The 24,014-nt window shown below is 33.8% G+C and overlaps 1 protein-coding gene across 1 annotated transcript; it reads right to left on the bottom strand.

Moving 5' to 3' along the window:
* Positions 1 to 398: 398 nt before the first annotated feature.
* LOC121983474 lies at positions 399 to 5,268 on the bottom strand. Its single transcript, XM_042536344.1, has 2 exons — positions 4,651 to 5,268; positions 399 to 536 (listed from the first exon to the last, which is right to left on the bottom strand). The coding sequence occupies exons 1-2, from the start codon at positions 4,927 to 4,929 to the stop codon at positions 399 to 401; spliced, it is 417 nt and encodes a 138-aa protein (XP_042392278.1). The 5' UTR covers positions 4,930 to 5,268.
* Positions 5,269 to 24,014: the final 18,746 nt, after the last annotated feature.

Below are 24,014 nucleotides of genomic sequence, written 5' to 3'. Positions count from 1 at the left end.
TAGTATAAATTCCAGGAAATCAACGACACAAGATAATATCAATAAGAAGAAAAAAATGTTCCATAAAATACTCCCTCAGTAATAAGGAACACTAAGAATTCCACAGCCAATCACATTAATTCCTCCAAATCTTGCACATTACCAAATCACAAAGAAAACTTGCCCAGCATGTCTACTTAGCAACCCACAACTATCTTTTATATTCTATACACAGCAGCCTTGAAATAAATACATCATTCATCTCTAAAAAAACTCCCATCGACCACATAACCTTTTTGAAGACTTCCAAACTGAAATACACAAGAGCAAAAAAACCATCGGATCCAAAAGAATTCCATAAAAAATTCCAGCCTGACAGAAACACCAAATTCACAATAATCATTCAAGAATTCTGCTCTTTATAGCCACAGGTTCAAGTCTCCAATCTTCATTCTAACATGGTTTTGAAGAAAACCGAATATATGGAAGGCCACTCTTATCCAAATTGCAAATTCCACGAAGCTCCTTATCAATCTCATGATTATAACATATTCTATCTGTATACAGATCAAGAGGAGCATTCAATATCCATCATCCACAAGTGAAATAAACGTTTGATTAGCAATATGATCAGTTGCTGCATTAGCCTCTCTATACACATGAGAAAACCATACCTGATACATACAAATAATACATTTGATTTTACATATCAGATTACGCCATTCCCATGAAAAATACGAAGCTGATAGAATTTTCAAAGCTATCAAAGAATCAGACTCCAGCCAAATCGGAAAGAACTGTTTTTCTACACATAATTCCAAGCCTTTAAGGATTGCCATCAATTCTGCCCTAACATTTGACCCCCTTCCAATTAGTCCATACTTTACCATCATAACATTACCACTATGGTCTCTTATAATAACTCCAAAAGAAGATTAGACCTGGATTCCCCTTTGAGCACCCGTCCGCATTCAACTTGAACCAACCAACCTTTGGTTTCTTCCACGTCACCACTGAAATAGTATTAACAGTTCTTGGTTTCACTAGCAACCCCAAGTTTCGAGCCACCATAATAAAGCCCTTCCAATGCCATGGTTTAATGATCCCCGCAGCTATACTAGAAATAATATACTGGGAAACATTCCAAATGATCTTTTTAGCTACCATTCTTATCCCACGATGCTTAGCATCATTTCGTGCACACCATAAAAACCATATAATCAAGAATGGGATAGCCTCCCTAACATGACCACCATAGGACCAAGACCGGCCACTTCTCTAATTTTCAAAAACCAAAAACCTATCAACTCCAAACAATTGAGCAAAATACCTCTACACTTCTAATGCAATCGTTCCATGATAAAACAAATGATTCCAAGACTCCACAAAATCACAACAATAACATTTTGAAGCTAGATAAACTCCCCTCCTTTGCAGCACTTCATCCACAGGTAAACGTTTCCTTAGGAAACGCCAAACAAAAATAGAGATATTTGGGAAAATAAGCTTACTCCAGACTGCTCTCCAAACTGCTTGCTGTTGCCCAACTCCAGCCTGTTGCTAGTCTTTCCAGATACCCTTCCAAGCAGTTTTCATAGTAAACTTTCCATTCAAAGATGGCTTCCATACTATACAATCCCTAACACCATTTTGTACAGCCTGTTCCACATTTTCTGCCTCACCAGAAATTCCCCCAGGCAGAGCAACCTCCTTAATTTCATCAACAATCTGTTCCGGCACACAACTTTGAAGCTCATTTACATTCCAGCCCAAATTACAAATAAAATCAACAACTCTGCTATCAGGATTGCCAACAATTGGACAAAAAAGATGGAGAGGACCACTATCCAACCAATTATCATACCAGAAATTAATTTCACCATTTCCAATAATCCAACCTATATTATTCTCTCCATAATTCCGTAACTTCACAAGCCGACGCCAGCATGGGGAAGCATTTCTTTTTAAAGGAACCACATGGAGAAGCACCACCACAATATAACTTAGACATATAAATTGCCCAAAAAGATTTTTGCTCCCTAAATCGAAACCAAAGTTTCAAAGTAAACGCCATAGCAGCATCCGAGAGCCTTCGTATCCCCAATCCACCTTCCAATCTTGGTCTACAAATATCATCCCAACTAATCCAATGTGGCTTCTTATTAGAGCCCAAAGAACCCCAAAAGAATTTGGCAAATATCATCTCTAACTGATGAAGAATGGATAAAGGAGGGAGCAAAACCTGCATTAGATAAAGAGGCACCGAACACAAAATACTTTGAATAAGCATGAGCCGACCTCCATGAGAAAGCCTAGAGAGGTTCCAACCAAGCAGCCTTGCCCTCACTTTCTCTAAAAGAGGCTGAAAATAAATTGCCTTTCTATTACCAGAAAATATTGGCACACCCAAATACATGATCGGAGCAGTACCTTCCCTAAAACCTGTAATACTTGCAATCTGACCCCTTCTATCAGTAGAAATCGATTTTGAAGGATAAAAAGAACTTTTGGCAGCATTTATAGATTGGCCCGAAGAAGCCATGTAAAAATCCAAAAACTTTCGAATCCTTCTAACACAATTTATCGAGCCATTCATCAAAATTATAACATCATCTGCATAAGCTAAATGAGAAATCCTCATAGTACATCCAAATTCAAAAAACATATGAGGATATTTAACAAATAAGCCATCCAAACCTCTTGATAGAAATTCCGCCATTATAATAAAAAGTAAAGGAGAAATAGGATCACCTTGTCTTAACCCCCTTTTTGATTGAAAGAAACCAGACAGCTGTCCATTAATTCTCACCGAAAACCAACAATCACTAATACATCTCTTGATTATATCAATAACCTTGTCAGAAAAACCAAAAGCAGCCATAACTCTAAACAAAAAACTCCATTGGATTCTATCATATGCCTTAGCCATATCCAATTTCAAAATTAAGTTCCCTCCTCTAATATGATAGTTCAACTTATGATAGAATTCTTGTGCTAACAAAATATTATCAGAAATTAATCTTCCAGCCACAAAACCACTCTGTGATGGAGATATATTTTATCCAGCATCAAGCTCAACATGTTTGCCAACAATTTAGATACAATTTTATTAGAAACATTACATAAACTAATTGGTCTAAACTCTTGCCAACACTGCGTATTGTCAACTTTAGGAATAAGCACTATTGTAGTTGCTGCCATGCCTTTAGGGAGAGAACCCCCTTGAAAAAATTCTAAAATAGCTTGGTACAGATCCTCCTTTATAATATCCCAGCAGGCCACATAAAAAGCTGCAGAAAAACCATCCGGACCCGCTGCGCTGTCTTCACCTATCTCCCATACCACTCGTTTCAGCTCCTCAATAGATGGTAATGCTGACAAGACTTGATTCTCTTCCAAACTCACTAACTGTGGTATGATGTCCATACCTACAGAGTCACACTCAAAATCCTCCCCTGTTAATAGGTCTTCAAAAAAACGAACTCCAGAAGTCTGGATAAGATTATTATCTTCCAAACAAACTCCTTCATCCCAAATCCTGAATATTCAGCTTGCCATCCTCCTTTTCCTTACCAAATTATGGAAAAATTTAGTATTCCTTTCACCTTCTCCGAACCATTTCATCGCTGCTTTTTGTTTCCAAAACATTTCTTCCATATCTAATATATGAAACAAAGAAGCTTGACATTTAGCCATATAAATTTTATTCTCCATCGTTGGAGAGCGATCAAAAGCCTTTTCTGGCAACTCAAAATCCTCTTCAGCCTTCTTAACATTCTCAAAAATATTACCAAATACCTCCACATTCCACCATTTCAAATGTGCCTTCAACCTTTTAAGCTTAAATTGAAATTTCTGAAGTCCAAAACCTGAACACGGTAACATCCAATTCAATCGTACTGTAAGAGAAAAATTATGGTGTTTAATCCACATTTTTTGAAACTTGAATGAAGCCCTTGGCATAGTAAAGCTAGGGAAAGATATACAAAGGGCAATGATCTGATGCTGCCCTACTTAAATGTTCCACCCTTACCATATGTTTTTGGTCTCCCCAATATGTTGATACCAAAACCCTATCCAACCTCTTCCATACTTTGTCATTTGTCCATGTGAATCTATCACCCACAAATCCAGCATCTAGAAGTCCAGCTAACATAATAAAATTATTAAATTCATTTGTGGTGCTAGGCTTAGCAAGAGACCCTGCCGAATGATCAATAATATCTGAAATTACATTAAAATCTCCACCTACTAGCCAAAACTCATCCATTTCCGGTTTAACAGCCAGAACATCATCCCATAGTTTTCTTCTTTCACGCTATCACACTTCGCATATACCACAGTTACCAATATAGATATAGGAAAATTAGGAGAGCAGATTCTAAGATGCAAAAACTGATCATTATCTATCAGCACAGTACAGATTATTGAATAATCATACAAAAACCAAATCTTACCAGAGCAATTAGAAATAGCACCATCAAAACCCAATCTTCTCGTAATAAAATTAGCATCAAGTGGAATAAATGGTTCCAAAATTCCCATAAAATTAATATGATGAACCTTCTTCAAGTAAAGTAATCTCCTAATAGAAGCATTATTCCCTATCCCTCTTATATTCCATATTAAGCCAGCCATTTAGGAAATAGAGGAAGAAGGAGCTTTAGGTACCTGAGCCTTACTTCTAGTAACCATTCGGCTAACTCCAGGTGGTTTGTACATTGTAGAGGTTTTCCAAAGAGGGTCTTTCACATTAGAAGCCAGTGGAAAAGATGAAGACCTCTGTGAATCCACTGCCTCTCCATAATCAGAATCATCCTCATCCTCAAACGACTTAGAAATATCATTTCTTTCAACTTCATCCTTCAGATTCACCCCAGCCATATAAAAAATCCCAGAACCAACAGCTGCATTATAAGCTTCAGTCCTGGAAATAGAATTATCATCCATTTCCAGTAAACTTGCCAAACCAGCAGGGCTAGCTTGATTCTGTAAAACAACCACACTTCCTCCTGCTGAAACCTTCTGCCCTGGATTTATTACAATCTGACCCTTTCCATATAAAACCTGTGCAGCCAATTTAGACCCTGTAGTCTCCTTCAGAATTGGCACCTTCTGATTTTGAACTAAAGAACTACCTCGATTGTCTTGTACAACCTGTTGAAATGCCTCCTTTACTGAAAAACCAACAACAGTTTTACCCTTATCCCTCCTTATTCCAGCCTTTAATGTATTGATCTGATTAACAGCAGGAGCTGGATCTAAGACAGCACCAAGTGAGCATCTAGCTCATCTAACTCTTGTTCCTCAACGTCCAACATTTTCTCTGCCAATTCATGCTTCCCCTCTAATTCACCCATGTCTCCTCTACATCCAGAGTCCACATCAACCAATGCTTGCTCAACCACCTCCTCAGCACTTCCTTTTTTTCCTCCTCCAAATCAGCCAAACAATAAAAACTGTTTCCCTGAGCTTTAACAAACTTAGACTTAGTAGCTTGATCTTTTGAAATACCTTTCTTTTGTATCCAAACTTGCTTTTCAACCCTCTGAACATTACCATCCAGTGCCTCAATAGGGAGCTCAGAATCCACCTTTTCTGTAAAAGCTGCATTCCTATTGTTTAACTTCTCCCTTAGATCCTCACCACCAGATTTAGGTCCCAATGCCGGACCCCACCCTGCTGATTTCCCATTGTTTCCACTTGCATAACATTCCTCAACTGAATGGTCCAGATGCAGACAGACACTGAACACAGTAACTTGGATGTTTCTCAAATTCCACTCTTTGTAGTCTCTTTTCCTCACCTATACCAATCCAGAAGTCTTCGATCTTTGGTTTTACCAAGTCAATTTCCACACACACCCTTGCTACAGATAGTCTCGAGCAGTCTGCTGTAGCTTCATCAATTTTAATTGGCTTCCCTATGATGCTGGCAGCAGAAAAAAGCGTAGCCTTGCTGAACATATGAATTGGAAGATCTGGAAAGCGTATCCACACTGGAACTACAGAAGATTCAGCAGTATATGAGAAATATGGCGTCCATTTGAAGATTCTCAAAGGCACACCTCCAATAAACCACACTCCTCTAATCCATACCCAAGCCATATCCTCACTCGATGTGAGGCGCATAAAAACATAGCCAGATCTAAGAAATCGGATATTAAAGAAGCTCGAAAGACCAAGATTTCGAAAAGCTTGGAGAACCACCGCATAAGGAGGGCGAGAACCAGAAAATTTTCCAATCAAAGAGAACTCAAATGGTTTGGCCAGCGATGAAACTTCTTCTTCCATATAGAAAATACCTGGCTTATTATTATAGATGATCGCAGGTTTGAAATCCTCTCCAACGCCCTCAAAGTTCTTCTTAGATGCGCGGGGGAGAGTGGTCTCAGTGCCGCTGCATACGATGCCCTAGAAGGTACATTATCCGCCTCGTACAGAGGTTTAGGGATCACGTTTTCTGAATCTGCCCTCACCGCAACAGAAGTTTGACGAGATGTAGATAGAAGAGAGAAGTGGGAAGGATCTGTAGCCGACGGCATCAGGCGACCATCGTCGCCAGAAAAAAGGCGCAAGCGCCCAATCGTCCAAGAAATCGCCCTCGCAGTCGTGCACCCAGGTATTGTCTTGATGTTTAACTGATTAAGAGTTGAGATTCAACACTGCTTGTCTTGAAGTTTAATTGTTTTAAGGTTGAGAAACAGCAAATTTTAAGGCAACTGACTAAAAAACCCTACCTTCCAATCTAGCATGATTGTGGATATTTTGAGATTCACCTAGAATACCTTGTTCCAATCCTCCTGATAATGTGAATACCTCATGACTAGTATGGCCCTCAGTTGTACTTGTATGTTTGCTTTGCAGGAATAGCATATGTTTTGATAGAATAATTATTTTTATATTTAAGTTTAAAGAATAGACCTAGAATCCAAATTCATAGATTAATTATTTCTTCTTATACCACCTTAGTTTGTCTATGACTTACAATTTTGGCAAACCAAACGTAGGAATGACACTAATCATCCATTCCATGCTTTGAAAACATTATGAAGATATATTTCTGTTTCATTTTCTTTTTGAACAAATTATGAACATATGTTTCTGTTTCTTTTTTACTTTATTCTATTATCCAAGAGCAACCACTCCATTATTAGTCAATTTCACTTTGCGAATCAAACCTAATGTCAACCATTGTGGTGTTTTATCATGAATAGGATCTCAGTGTAACAGGGTACTCTACTCACTTTTCTCTAATGAACATTTGTTCACGGTTCATGACAGTTGGTAATTTTGGAAATAGGTACATTCAATAAAACCATCTAACCAGCTAGTGTTAGGTACTTTTGGAAATAGGTACATTCTCTCAGGATGTTTAGTTTCTATTAGGATCATAATAAAGAATTAGCATAAAATCAATAAAGTTGTGCAGAGATTAAAAAAAAAATTATAATTTTTCTTGAATATGAAATTACAATAAATCATAAGTTTAAAATTTGGTCATGGTTAGGAATAATCACACATTGAAATATTATGGCATAACCAGTATCTCATTTCCAGATTAACGAGAAACGGTAGAAGGAAAAAGCTACTAGCAACAATGATAATAAAAAAAATGTTCAATGCAAAAAAAAAAAATTGATAAAGGAGCCTAACATAGACATAGCGAAAGTCATTTTCTCCTAGACAATTGATCCACTTCACAACTTCAGTTTTTTTTTGTTTCGAGTACCAGGAATTCATAATTAATCTAGTGTAATTTGATTTATAAACCAATTGGCATAAAATCAGTGAAAATGAAAATTGTTAATATAAAATTCTTAATCTAGCAGCCAGGTATTTCAATTTTTACATGGTGTTTTATTGTTTGCATTACAAAGCCCAACACTGCATGAGCATGTAGGCCAAAAAATGATTTAAAACATAACAATGTTTAAAATAATAAAAACAGAAGAAAAAAATACAAAAAAATAATATACATATATATATAAACAGAAAAATGTTCAAAAATTCAGGAAATTGAAAATTATGTATATCTTAATTTAAAATTTGGTATTAATAAAAATTCTATTAGGAAATTGTTTTGGATCAATTTGGTATTTTTAGACAATTTAATCAAAATATCCTAAAACGAGATGTCTTTTAAAATCAAAGGTACTTTTGGCCACTTCATACACCTTCAATATTGAACCCATATTGCAAGGCATGTATGGCCTAAACAGTTGTTGCCTAACCCAATCCGATTCCCAAGCTAGGTCCAACAACACAGCTAAATTATACCAGACCAAAATATCATGTCACCTTTATATATAGTACATAAGCTTTGGTAATATACAAGTGTAGTTTGCGTGTTCTAAAATTTTTTACTTTGAATTTATATGCATTTTTTTACTATATATTATATGATATAAGCTAGAATAGGTTTAATTATATACAAGTTTTATAAGTTTCAAGTACTTTAAAATTAATTTTTTAATAAGCTTATTAAATTTATATAAAGTATTTTGATATAAAAAATATAATTTATATTTATGGATTTATTTTATGAGTTGATAGTTTGATTAATCAAAATATTATTTTTAAAATGGCTATTGACTGATATCATATATTTGTCACATATAAAAATATAAATAATTATTTAGAACTATTTTTTGGGGTTAGCTAGTACAACTGATCCAGCCATCTAGTAGCTTTACAAGTTCGATTTCTGGCTTAATTTTCAGAACATTCATTAAGCTATTATGGGTTCAAATACATAGGGAGTTCTTTCACAACAAGAAACAAAAACTAATAATAATAATAATTAATTACTTTCCTAAAATGTCAAATAGTTAAACATTTCAACATATTAAACTCATTCAAATTGTAAATATTTAATTCAACTTTGAAATTGTTTCTAATTTAGATTATAACACCAATCGATCACTTGCACAAATTTTTAAAAAACATTCATGTCAAACATATATAGATGAATAACTACTTCAAATACCATATCTAAGTACACATAAGTACAATAAAGCATTTGGAAAGGTATACGGGAGAAACAAAAAGGCATCTTATAAATCCTAATACCTTTATGTTCAAGCATTGTCCAAATGATTTTACTATGACCATATATTAGTAGATATGGACTAAATTTTATAGAGTTTGACATATATATCTAGTTTACGCTTTGAACACAACTAGGTATTCTTTACATAAAAGACATTTATGAATCTAAAGTGTGAACAAGCGTAGTTGTGTTAACAATAGTAGATAAAGTATAACAGATATTTGAAATTAGTACACTTCTTATTGCCATAACTCACTGAATTTAGACAGCCAAGTCATGCTTTCCAAAATAAGCCTACTAATTTCTCTTAATTCTAAATTTAGTAACAAACATAAGCCTACTAATGATAGTGTCAAAGAAACTACAGAATGAATGCTTTATTTCTAGCCATGTGACTAAAAATATTAGAGTAGCATATTGCTTAAAATTTTCAATTAGCTACTAAAAACTATGCCTATTGTTTGGGTTCGGACCAAATTAATATACACAAGAATGGATTACATGAAAAAGAATTAGAGTATACATGAAAGCGAACAATTTAGTGTGTTAAACTCCAAAATCAACAAATAAAAACTTGTCTTTTATATTTCTTGTCAATTGATAACACTGCGGATAAGGTTTTTAAGCCTTTTGATATATTGTGTATAACTAAAACTTAGATCATATTCAAAAGTAAATTATAAATATGTTTTATGGACTATAATAATATAATTCTAGACAATTATTTAAATTAATCAATTATATATATATATATAGGGTCAACTACATGAATCTTATCCTCAATTAAGCTCTATACAAGCATATATAAGTAATATTCAAATCAATTAACTAGTCTTTTGACGAATATTTTATTTGGTCTCCAACTACAACTTAAACATCCACTCTACCATATTCCATTATTCTAAATTATAAAATATATATAAATCGCCTCCAAAAATATCCATACTATCTCAATCTATTTTCTCACATTTTACCATCTAAACATATAATAGTTCCATACTTCCATCTTAACAATTTCACCTTTACTATATTAACATTCTATATGTGCTGCTATCAAACAATTTAAAACACTTCAATAAATATTGCTTGTATTGTGGTCTTATGAAAATTTTCAATTGACTTGACACTCAACACAAGGCAATCCCTATTTTATATGATCATGTCCGAAAACGAGAAGGTGGAAAGCTGGGGATGTGGCGGCTTCGCTGACCGACTGTAGACCTCGCTCCGCTCTGCAAAACAAGTCACGTCAATGCCGAAATTCATAAGTACTTTGGAGTACAAAACTCATCATGGAAAATATAACTAATCACAATTATTTAACAAAAGTACTACTAATAACAATGAAGAAAAAATAAATATCTTTTGTGATACATTGAAGAAAAATCACATACAAAATCTATTTTTTATAATTCTTTTAGTCTTATGCCGCTTTTATCCCCATTTACCTGTTTTAGCACATCCTGTTTTTCAATACTTATACACCATCAAAAGAAAATTGTAAGGTTAACAAAATTGAAAATTTATAAATATGTTTTGATCACTTAGTCTTCATAATTCTCTCAAGTAAAAGAAATGTTATTTCCATAGAAATATTTCCTTCTACTCTAGTTCTAGTGAAAATGTTACTCAACTTCCATTCCCATTGATGCGGTAAGCCAATATTCCAAAAGCTTTATTAATCCACAAACAAAGCTAATTGGATCTTTTATGTTCTCTTCCACTTCAAACATACTTGCTACATTTCATACTAGTTCTGCATCTGAATTGGTAGTGCCCAAGCATTCATCTAGTGTAGAATTTCCTCTTTGCCAATTTTTGAGTCTCACCCACAATACCTCTCTCGGGAAACAATGCTTAAGATAGGTTTTGCCAAACTTTAGCTTCCAAAACTCACCTTTGATGGCCCAAGCATGTAACATCAACAACTATTCCCAGAATACTCGCCTTGATTCAAACAGGTTATGCAAGTCACGGTACTAACTTAAGTAATCTCAATTGCGGCAAGTCAATACTCAACACACCAACAAATCCATTGAGATCAAAATATCATTATAGATGTGAACTTTGTAGTCTGCAATTCCAAAATCCACCAACCTTTGGAGGGCATATGAACCACCATAGTAAGGTAGGCAAAGCAAAAGTTAGGGAGGAGAACTTAACCAGTTAGGACAGACAAACTCCAAGAAGCCCCTTAGGACAAACAGATGGATGCTCCAGTGGAACTGAAAAACCCTACTGTGGCTAGGGAAAAAACTGAATTTGAGGTCTGTAACTGGTACAAAAGCATACTATAACAACAACCAAACCTTATCCCACTAGGTGGAGTTGGTTAACTGGTACAAAATCATGAAAGAAGATATTTAGAAACAACAAGCTTATGAATATTTTGAAGATCCCTTGATGAAGAATGATTTTACTGCAATTCTGACCCTTCTAGATGAACAAACCAAGACTCTTCATCCTGTGATCTTACATCCTTCTCCAATATTTCAATGAAATAGAGGTTGTTATAAAATGCCAATAGATTTGGAGTCCCAATCTTTGTTGTTTGTCTATTGTTCCAGTTCTTCAATGAGTGTACTTGTGTGTGTGTGTGCGCGCGCGCGTTAGCTTGTATGTTTTAGGTCTTTGTGCGGTGTTGGATAAAATATAGTATTGACAAGTCTTACTATAAATACAAATTGTGTTCAGATTATCTACTAGCTCTCATAGATTCCTCATCACTCATATATTAATCATCCTTATAAAAAAAAAGGGAAAACATAATTTGAAAATCAATGTTAGAAATTTAAAGCTATATGGAGTTATCTTCATGATCCTTCAATAAAAATCTTGTTAGCATGAGGTTAAGATAGTCAATGAGATTCACTCCAAAACATGTGGTATGATTTACAGAATGTCAAAAAATAAACAATAATCCAAGTTGCTTTCTTATATAAGAAAATAATATGTAACTACAGGCCATAACAGTTTATATCTTTAAATTTTTCAAAGAAGAAAACAAAAGGCAAAAGATAGTAGCAAACCATCAATTATGGTTCTTCCTTTTTTTGATGATAGAACAAAGAATTAAAAATGAAATCTTCATGTTCTATATTCGAGTCCTACCATATTTGTTACCATATAAGTTAGTACCAACCCATGCATAGCAAGACTACCATGCCAACACACCGGCCCTCTTCTTTCAAGAACTATTTCTGGAAGTAAAATATGTAAATATTTTCTTCTGAAATTAAATAAGGATTTTTTCATAGATGGCCCATTCAATAAATAATTTAAGAAAGATCTTAGAGGTGTTAAACGTGTTTGAAAGAAAAAAAGAGTAATCAGACAAACAACGTGAAGATTATTGTTGGTCGCATTACAGTCACAAGCTTGAAGAAGTATTTTTCAGCATTTCCAATGAACAAGAGTGAAAGATAAGAAATAAGAAGTTGATATATGCAGGAAAGGAAATTTTTTTGGTTATCAATTTCTCAAGTAAACTATTTGTTCAGAATTATTTCTCTATAATTGCAAAACTACTGGTCCAACTTACAAATTTGAAATTCCTAATTATGCATGGAACAATTATACTTAGTGAATTAGCCATAACAAATCCAATAAGCATGTGAAAGACAAACCTCAGCTCTATCAAAGAGAGCTCTAGAATTCTAGAAGTTTGAAATTGCCATTTTCTTAAACTTCAATCTTGTAAATTGCTTCTAGGTGTATTTAAGGTCAACTATGAATATCTAGATTAGAGACCCAAGGTGGTATGGTAAAAAAGGAAACATATCAATTACTACCTCAAGTCTATAAATAAGGAAGAGAAAGAATAGACAGATTTCTCAAAGGGTGCACCTGATTTTTTTGTTTTCAAAAAACACCCTCCTACTTTGTTTTGTCTCTGATGTTGCATCTCCTTGCTTACTCCTTTTGTCTTTGTGGAATCAAATCACTTTTTTTTTTCAAAAAAAATATTTAGGAAGTAGAACTTAATCATTTTAGACAAATAAAAAGTAGAAGTCGATTAATGAGAAATAGATTTAGAAAATAAAATTATTTCAGTGCTAATAGGTCTTTTTACAAAACAATTTAATGGACATTTTTTACTCTTGATTTTTTTAGCCCGAATGATTTGTTTTGGGTCATCAGGGTATCCTTGCAAAAATACCTTCAAGAGTATGCGCTTGTTAAAATCATGAAATATGATGATACTCCTACTCCTTGGACTCTCAGCTATCATTTGGTAAAAAATGGATCAGACAAGTGCAAAGTCATCAAGGTGCTTCTGCAAAAATATCTTGATGGCCCTAAACTAATTACATGATAGAAATGAAAGTTGATAAAGGTCCATGGAAGTTCGATTAAAATAAAATAGTCTTGTGTTTGAAAAGTTTAAGAACATCGAAGTATTTTTTTCCAAAAGTAACTACCTTCACGATGCTACACTGCTCATATGACAAAACCGGAAGCAGATATAATAAAGTAGAAGAGTTAAGGAGCAACAATGTGTACACTACCTTCAGCTTTGCCATCAGTGGGGGCAAGTTTCCTACACTGACATGTCCTGTCTCCTTTGCGGAAAGAAACTATACAACACAAACTCATCCGATAGCAGACTCTCAAATCAAAAGCAAAACAACTACAAAACGAATTAGCTTACCTTAGATTTAGGAAATCGTAGCTGCACTTGAGTGAACTAACTGTGGAGCCAGCCACGGATCAGAGACGGTGACCGATGAAATTCGATTTTTTTTTACTTGGAAAGTGTTTGACCTCACACGTTATAAAGATTGCTCAACATTCAGAAATGCCTGAAGATGGCGAAAAGATCAGCTCGTGAATCAAGACGTACGCAAATCTCAAATGTCTTCTCGCGTCACAATTCTCATCATAAAATATCAAAAGATCCCAATTTCCTCGATTCCTGATACTAATAAGAAGAATCGAATCGGAAAATAACATCATCGTGCAAGGGACATGATGATTCGGAAAGGCGTCTAGGAAAAATCAAATCAAGAGGCTGCAAACTAACCTGCCCGAAAAGTACAAAATCACACCTTTTTCGCTCCTCCTACACTTAATCATTGGCGATTGCGTTTTTGCCCTTCTCGTCGTCGCTGTTCGTGTTCTTGGTGATTGAATTCCCGGAAACGGGGGAGGAGAATGGCGAAGAAGCGGTGGGGGCACCGACCCTAGGAATCACCCGGCCGAAGGCTTAAAAAAATTTGTTGAACTGGAGAATTCCTTTGCTCGCTCATTTTTGTTTTTACCGTGAAATATACCTTATTTTTTATTGGAGAAAGGCGCCGTGGGCGATTCCTTAACTGCTTTATTCATTAAAAAAAATTACAAAGTAAATACTAAGATTGATTTTTCAATATATTGGAGTCAAATCAAAAAATGATTTTGTAAAATATCAATTAAAAAATATTATTTTATAATTATTTTAGCCATTTTTTTCGGATTATTATTATTTTTTCTACATCTTTTTATTTCATGATTATTTTTTAGGAAATAATAAATTCAGATTCATTTGGTGTCCGAGGTTAATATTTTATAAAATTTTAGAAAATTAAAAAATAATAAAAATATAATAATATAAATAATTATCAGTTTAAAAATATAATGATTGCTACATCTTTTTATTTCATGATTATTTTTTAGGAAATAATAAATTCAGATTCATTTGGTATCCGAGGTTAATATTTTATAAAATTTTAGAAAATTAAAAAATAATAATATAAATAATTATCAGTTTAAAAATATATAGTAAATTTATTGATTGAGATTAGAAATGGAAAAAAGAGAAAAGAAATTGTAATAAGCTAACTATTCAAAAGTACTTTTTATTTGTAGTATCATTGAAAAGGTACCTTATTTAAAAAATAAATCAAAAGGATATTCTATCTTAATTTTTCATTTAAAAAATTATTGTGATTATACGCTATTAAAAATTTTATGATCATGAATATTATAAACGGTAGAGTTGACAATTTGAGCGGAATATTTTCATCAAATAATTTAAGTGTCCAGATAAACTTAGATAGGCCAGCTCGCACAAATTGCGAGCATAGGTGTACCGACTGAGACATGAATTGCCCGTAGGTTGAGACGATTTTTTTTTAAAAAATATATAAAATGAAAATGAAAAACTCAATAAACCTAGGGGTGCATAGCAAGATGATTGATGAAGGTCGTGATTCCTCTCAACGAGATGATCAAGGCAGGGGAATAGTCCATCTTAAGGTGCACAGACAGATTTGATTCCTATTTAAAATTATCGAATTCGAGTCAAATTTAAATATGTTTGGATATTTTTTTCAAATCGAATTTAAATCTATATTATTTTATTCAATTGTTCACGAGTACAAATAGTATTCAATTGTTCACGAGTACTTTACGAGTTGAATTCGAATCGGATTCTAATTTAAATCGTTTCAAATTATAGTTTGAATATACTCAAATTAAGATTTAAACAATTCGAATGGAAGTCGAATTTTATTTTAAATCGAGCTCGAACCCAAACTATTTATTCCACGATCTGATTCATTTAGCTATTAATCATGGGCCTAGCAGCCGGACGAAGGACTGCTTCTGCAAGTTGGTAAGGTGGTGCTCACTGTCGTCCCCGTATTTTAAATTGATATAAAAAGTAAAAGAAAAAAATATATAAAAACAACGAAGTAGAGGCAGTATAATAAGAAATTAATGCATTATTTTAGAATATAAAGTGTATTTTTAAGGTGATATCAAACTCTAGAGTGATTGTTTATTGCTTTTTACGCTAGTAAAAAAATGTGCTGTGTTACTGAAAACGAGGACAATAAGATAATGTGAGCAGAGCCTGTACTGAGTTCTTCAGTCAGTATTTAAGTGTTGTATAAGTCTAAGGATGCTGGTTCGAAATAAAAATAGGAATAGAAATGAAAAAGGATAGAAGTGGAAAATGAAAATGGAAGGATTTTCATTTCCATTATTTTGCTAAGTAATAGTTTATTCTCATGTTTGAAGTATCGAATCCGTGAGATTCTCGATTCTCCAAATCAAATATCAATTTTTTTATTCCTTTCTCATTCCTCACTCTCATACCATCAACCAAGCACTCTAAATTTATGATAAAACAGAATAATTTTAAACTGCGGTATCTATGCTATTTGCATAGAACTGTTGTGACTAAGAGCCAGCTGAACTTGCAATGAAGTAGAGAACAGGACGGTAAATTAAGATGCAAGGATTACAAATTTTCATATCCAAATTTTCTATCTAGGAGGAGAGATAGAAGGAGGAGAGATAGAAGGACATGCTCCCATTTCCATATGAATTTTTTTTTTTGCTTGCCAAATTAAGAGACTCAATAAATCAAGAAATATGTTGGTTAACTGCCATAGTCCCTGAGGATGTTTGAAAACTGACCGTCAAAATATTTAGAAATAAGATAATTCTTTCTTGAACAAATTCATAAACCAATCTTAGCATTCTATTCATATATTGCAGAAGGAGGATTGTCTATTTTCTAATTCATGATAAAATGGTGTACTAGATTCTCTTTTATCCTCAAAGGAGAAGGTAGACTACTTAGAGGATTGTCTATTTTCTAATTCATGATAAAATGCTGTACTTATTCGATATTTACGTTTGTAAGGGTTTCTGGTGGAAAGTTCTAACTAACACAAAAATTCAAACATTGTTAGGTTAGCCAAGCATATCTACTAACAGAAAATGCATTATCTACTAATAGAAAAACAAGCATGATAGTTTGATAAAGATGTTTCAAATTTTATAAATTTACATTGATCTCAAATTGATTCAAGATGAAGATAATGTACTTTCTTGCTTGTATATACACTGATTGTAATCTTCAATTTCTTAACTGATAAATTGGTATAACATTTAAGGCTGCTATAAATAGTTTAATTAAATTATTTTATTTTATAGTAATATTAATTAAAATTACTATAATAAAGTTGAAATAAGAGTTTCTTAATAAAAATACCATATAATAATTTTTTAAAAGATAATAAAAATAAAGGACTTTTAACTTTTTTTTTTGCCCATCCTTCTTTATCTCACCCTAATAATTAATGAAAAAACTATTTCACATACTTTAGACCGACACATTTATGTGATATATTAAAACCAAGCACAACTATACCTCTCTTTATATGCACATGGTAGCACTCTGCTCTCTTTATGTGCACATGAATCTATAAAACATGGAGTATAAATATGTATTTCAGATATTAAATTATAGATAAATTATTATTTTAATAATTAAAAAAATGATGATATAAATAATTGAAAGTTCACTTTTAATAAGATAAGTTGTGTTGTGAGAAAGAAACGTACTGATAATGAGGACAAGAAGATAATGTGAGGAAAAATTGTACTGACCTCAGTCAATATTTGAGTATTCTACAAGTCTAAATTTGTGAAAAAAAAATAATTTTGAACTGCTGTATCAATGCTATTTGTACAGAACTATTGTGCCTAACTGCCAACCGAATTTGAAATGAAGTAGCTAGGGATCAAGAATATAAGTTAAGGTGCAACGATTACAAGTTTTCATTCCCAAATTTTCCTATCTAGGAGAAGAGATGAAGGGTATGCTCCCATTTCCATATGAATTATTTTATTTTTTTTTGCCAAAGAGACTGAATAAATCAGGGAATATGTTGGTTAACTGCCATAGCCCCTGAGAACGTTTGAAAACTAACCACCAAAATTTTAGGAAATGAGATGGTTCTTTTCGGAACAAATTCATAAACCAATCTTGCATTCTATTCAAATATTACAGACAGAAACTACTAGATTCTCTTTTATCCTCAAAGGAGAAGGAAGACTAGAATGGTATTAGAGGATTGTCACATTTTTTAATTCATGATAAAATGATGTATTTATTGGACATTTACTTTTGTAAGGATTTCCGGTGGAAAGTCCTAACTAGCACAAAAATTCAAATTCAAACATTGTTAGCCAAGCATATCTACTAACCATTAAATGCATTATCTAATACTCAACTTCACACATCAGTTCTAACTGGGAATGAGTTATCCAATTAATCTAAGGTACAGTTTCAAGAAACAAAAACTATATAAATTAGACACTTAAACAAATGTACTAAGCTCAGCTGCGCCTGTACAATTATAATCCAAGACTTTATTTTCCTTCTCAATTCAACTCCAAGAAAGCCATATATTTCAAAAATTCCAAGTCAGTTTAATTTGTGGGTTTGTAAAGAAAATATTTAATAATTCCCTCCACTTTATCGCATTCTACATCTTTTTCTAGCCATTTTCTGCAAATTAATTTTTAATACATTGCAATTATATTCTACATTACCTCAAAGAGACTCATTGATCATGGAACCTACCAAATTATAGCAACAGAAAACTAAATTATGACACTAGAAATCACGAAGAGAATCAATTTGTGAGTCAATATTGACATCGTGCATACCCCTTCCTCAATAATCTCAATTCTGAATTGGTATTATCAAAAAAACCTAACTAATGTGCTTAATTATTATTCTAAGTTTAGTTGTGCACAAGCTCTCAGTACACTGGATATGCTTTAACTACATTTGTTATTGTTTCTCTGTTTCACTATGGAGAAGATATTTCATACATCATATTTGATAAGTGAAAACTTTCAAAAATACAACTTGACATGTGATCTAAAAGTATAGTTGAGGTGTAATACTATGCAAAATTATAGTTGAGGTCAATACAAATTGAAATCAATCCATTTTCAACATATTTTCCTTGAAAATTGAGCAATATACTGAAAGTAGATCCGTAAAACTACACACACTTAAAGTGAAAAATTCAATTTGACTCCCTCAAGGAAAGATAAAATTTAGATCAACCAACATCACGACTAAGCATAGCAATCTCATGTGAACAATATAGGCTCATTTAGCCTAACAACAAATTCTTGCAAAGAACCGTATAAAGTGTATGAAAAAAATGAGGAAAGTAGCTAAAAAACATATGAAGGCTAACAACAAATTCTGTGCAAAGAACTGTATAAAGTGTATGAAAAAAATGAGGGAATGTAGATAAAGAATATATGAAGGCATACGACTATTATGCTTATGCATGTATATCCCTGGCAACTCTTTCAGTAGTCCACTGAGTCATCCAAACCTGAGATCACAAATATCAACATGTAAATAAAGGTGAATGCTAAAGGCGGTGACACTATTAGGATTCATAGCTAGGAAGTTTAAAATAATATATAAAGGGAATGCAAATTTATAGATAGGAAATTTAAAAAATATAAAGGAAGCTACTCATATGCATTTAATATTTACCCACCTTGTAGTTCTTATAGAATTGCTGAGTTTTTTTAGAAAAAACTTAAACTCCAGGATCATATGTTTTTTTAAGTTGACATTAATTGACTGTCCCATAAAATTGATGACGGACTTCTCAAAGTATATGCATTCTTTAGAGATGGAAATGGTGGCTACCTCATCAATTTTTTTTAGCTCCAGATTGTTCTAGGGTATTTTCTCTGGATCATCACAGTTTTTGGAAGCTACAACTCTTAAGATACTGCTCAAAATCTTATGCGATATATCGTATAAAGCCTGTTCATGATAGTTCTTAAAAAAAACCTTCGCCCCTAGAATTTAACCGATCTACACAATGCTTGTATTTCTTCTTAAAACACTTAAATTTTTCAAGGACCTGATTCTCTGTGAAAAGAAAGTCAGACTGCTTCTTCATCTCTTTGTAGAAGTTGGAGTAGGGATACCTGTAACAGGTCAAGGTGGTATCATGCGAAATGAAATCCAAGTATTTTAGGAGAATCTTGAGTTCTTGATAGTTGATCCAAATTTGGGATGGCTCCTTAACGATGAGTAGAGGCGGAGCAAAGGATGATGGGATTGAGTCAAGCAGCAAGGTCGGAGGATTCGTCGACAATGGCGTTGGCGTCGACGTCTCCGTCTCCGTCTCCTTCTCCATCTCTGTTTGTTAATTATCGTCGCAGTACACTCTCAGGTCTATCGCCATTTCCGAACACTATTCAATTCGAAGAAGGGAAAAGAGGCGATTAGGTTTAGGCTTGCTTACATTTCATTTAATAGGCCTAATTCTTTGAGTACATTCAAATTCTTTGAGAACCTTTTAACTCGAGCATATAGTGTACAACATGTTAATTGTATTTTGTATGTATTCCTAACTGGTTTCGAGCTGAATTGTCATAAATGTACAAAATACAATCTATTTCCCTTGGCTGAAGCTTACAAAGAAGCTGTGACTTTATTCGTTCTTAGGTTAGCATAGAAACTGGCTCAACAAGCTATCAATGATTTGTTACTTGAGGAAAATCGGTAGCGTCAACTATCATCACTACAAAAAATCATGCAAATAACAACGGAATCCCTAACTGAATATAATTCAGTCAGTAATTACCGACTAATTTTAATTCAGTAAAAAAAATTGACTGAATTTAATTCAGTCTAAGATTCCCGACTGAATGATAAATTTAGTCGATAATTACCTGAATGAATTTAATTCAGTCGGCAAATCAGGGCTTAGAGTTTACGGGTTTAGGGGGCAAGGGTTTGTGGGAATATAGTGTACCGACAGAATTTGAATTCTATCGGTAAACCCGATTAGAAATTAGGGCACGCGATCTCCCTCTCCTCTCCCCACGAACTTTCTCGGCATATCTCCCTCTCCTCTCCCCCGTGAACTTTCTCAGCGATTTCCTCTCCTCTCTGCGTCCTCTGCGATCAGCAGCCTAGTGTCCTCTCCCATTTTCGGTGATTGACAACTGGCGACTCAAGTATGCTCCTCTCCACCTCCCTCGTCTCTTTCGTTTCACGCGCTTGTGGCCGGTCGGTCGTCGCAGGGGCTTGCTCGCGACCTGCTAATGGCCGCGGGGGGTTGCTCGTGGCCTGCTCACGACCTTTGCCGGCTACCGCATGAGTTAGCTCGTGGCCACGATCGACCACCGCAGGGGCTACTTGCGGTTAGATGTAGGCGCTTGCTCAGCAGTAAAGTTCCCTAATTGTTTCATTGCATATTTGTGACCAATATCTATTTGTTTGAACCTATTTAAACTCATGCAGAGGATCTCAAATATCTGAGACAAGCAAAACTTAGATGTGATGTTTAGATGGATTGGATAGTTTGCATGTTCATTGTTCTATACATTAGATTTATTTTACTTGCATTATCTTTTGTTTATTAGAGTTAGTTTCATTATATGTATTGTTATTTCATTTAATGATGCTCTAAGCAACAACATGTGTTTATTAGAAAGTCTAAGTTTATAATGTTTCCCAAGCAATAACATGATATTCTAAGTTTGTAATGATACCTTAAGTAATATTATTATATTTAAAGTTTATCATTCATTTGCTTTAGAATAGAGGAGATTTTAGGTAATATGATACGAAGATCGTGAGATGAAATTGAGCTCATAATGTTTTATTTAAGCTTATTTCAAATGATACAAGTTTAATAATATTTCATATTATATTCTCATTAGGTAACAATGTATATGAACAAATCTTGGATGTACAATCGATTACAAAATAGATTTATCAGAGATGATTTTATTGCTAAAGTTAAACAGTTTATGAACTTTGCTAAAAGTCATCTAGAATGTATGAATAGTATCGAGCTATGGTGTCCGTGCAATCATAAAAAATGTCAAAAAAGAGCTTTCCGTGATGAGGATACTATAAAAATACATGTATGTAGAAATGATTTTGTACCAAATTACTATAATTGATATTATCACGAAGAGCCTTATTTATATGAACCATGTGGGCCTTCTGGTGGTTCGTCATCTGGGACAACTATTATCACTCCTGAAGCATCAACTAATATTGATATTACAATGCAATCAATGGTTCATGATGCAATGAATGCAGTTGATTATTCCAATATAGATGAAATACCAACACCTGAATATCAACAACTATATGAAATGTTAAAGGCTAGTGAAAGAGAAGTATGGTAAGACATTCCTTCTGGTCTACTGTAAGGTTATTGAATATGAAAGCAGAACATTATTTTTCTAAAAGATGTTACGATGTTATATGTCAATTGATGTCAGAGTTGCTCCCTACTAATAACATAATGTCTGATTGCTTCTATGAAACAAAGAAATTGATCAGAGGTTTAAGTGTGCCTGTAGAGAAGATTAATTGTTGTATAAACAACTGCATCATATTTTGGAAATGAAGATAGCAATTTGAATGGATGCAAAATCTGTACTCACCCTCGTTTTGAGCATCGTATTCACATACCAAGTAAGAAGAAGAAAAATATTGCTTGGAAAGTAATGTATTATTTTTCATTAACTGCTAAACTTCAACGCTTATATGCATCTGTCACTACAGCTTGCCACATGATGTGGCATCATGAGCACGAAGGAGGTATAATGTATCATCCCTGTGATTCCCCTGCATGGAAACATCTTGATACAACATTTCCTTCCTCTGCAATGGAACCATGTAATGTGAGATTGGGACTTTCTGTAGATAGACTTCAACCATTTGGTTAGTCAAGATAGCAATATTCATCTTGGCCAGTCATATTAACACCATACAATTTACGTCAATGGATGTGCATTGAAGATGAATTTATGTTCGTTACCGTGCATATTCCTGGTCCAACTAATCTCAAAGATAAGATAGATATTTTCTTGCAACCTCTGATTACAGAGCTGAATGAATTATGGAATGTAGGGTCAGTGATTTATGATGTTGCAAGTTAACCAATTTTACATTGCATGCTGCCTTATTATGGACGATCAGTGATTTTCTAACATACTCAATGTTATCGGGATGAAGCCTGGCTGGTAAATTAGCATGTCCACATTGCATGATAGAGTCCGATGCGTTTTCATTACCTTGTAGTGGGAAGGTATCTTGGTTTGATAATTACCATAAGGTAATGAAAATGCAAGAACATACGAAGGCTAACAACAAATTCTGTGCAAAGAACTGTATAAAGTGTATGAAAAAAATGAGAGAAGGTAGCTAAAGAACATATGAAGGCATACGAGTATTATGCTTATACAGGTATATCCCTGGCAACTCTTTCAGCAGTCCATTGAGTTATCCAAACCTGACATCACAAATATCAACATGTAAATAAAGGTGAATGCTAAAAGCGGTGACACTATTAGGATTCATAGCTAGGAAATTTAAAATAATATATAAAGGGAGTGCAAATTTACAAATATTAAATTTAAAAAAAATATAAAGAGAGCTACTCAAATGCATTTAATATTTACCCACCTCACAGTTCTTTTAGAATTGCTGAGTTTTTTTTTAGAAAAAACTCAAACTCCAGGGTTATATGTTTTTTCAAGTTGACATTAATTAACTGTCCCGTGAAATTGATGACGGGCTTCTCTAAGTATATGCGTTCTTTAGAGATGGAAATGGTGGCTACCACATCAATTTTTTTACCTCCATATTGTTCTAGGATTTTGTTTTCTCTGGATCATCATAGTTCTTGGAAGCTACAACTCTTAAGGTACTGCTCCAAATCTTATGTGATATATCCTATAAAGCATGTTCATGATAGTTCTTGAAAAGAAACATTCGTCCCTAGAATTTATTTGATCTACACAATGCTTGTACTTCTTCTTAAAGTGCTGAAAAGTTTCAAGGACTTGATTCTCTGTGAAAGGAAAGTCAGGCTGCTTCTTAATCTCTTTGTAGAAGTTGGAGTAGGGATACCTGAAACAAGTCGAGGTGGTATCATGCGAAATAAAATCCAAGTATTTTAGGAGAATCTCGAGTTCTTGATAGTTGATCCAAATTCGGGATGGCTCCTTAACTACAAGTGGAGACAGAGCAGAGGAGGATAGGATCGAGGCAAGCAGCAAAGTCGGAAGATTCGTTGGCATCGACGTCGGTGTCAGAGTCAGCGTTTCCATCTCCATCTCCATTTGTTTGTTGTCATTGCAGTACACTCCCAGGTCTATCGCCATTTCCAAACACTATTCTATTTGACGGA

Source organism: Zingiber officinale, chromosome 1B (assembly GCF_018446385.1).
Source record: "Zingiber officinale cultivar Zhangliang chromosome 1B, Zo_v1.1, whole genome shotgun sequence".
NCBI classification, from domain to species: Eukaryota; Viridiplantae; Streptophyta; class Magnoliopsida; order Zingiberales; family Zingiberaceae; genus Zingiber; species Zingiber officinale.
Note: the sequence above shows the minus strand (reverse complement) of the source record. Positions and strands in the feature narration are given on the sequence as shown.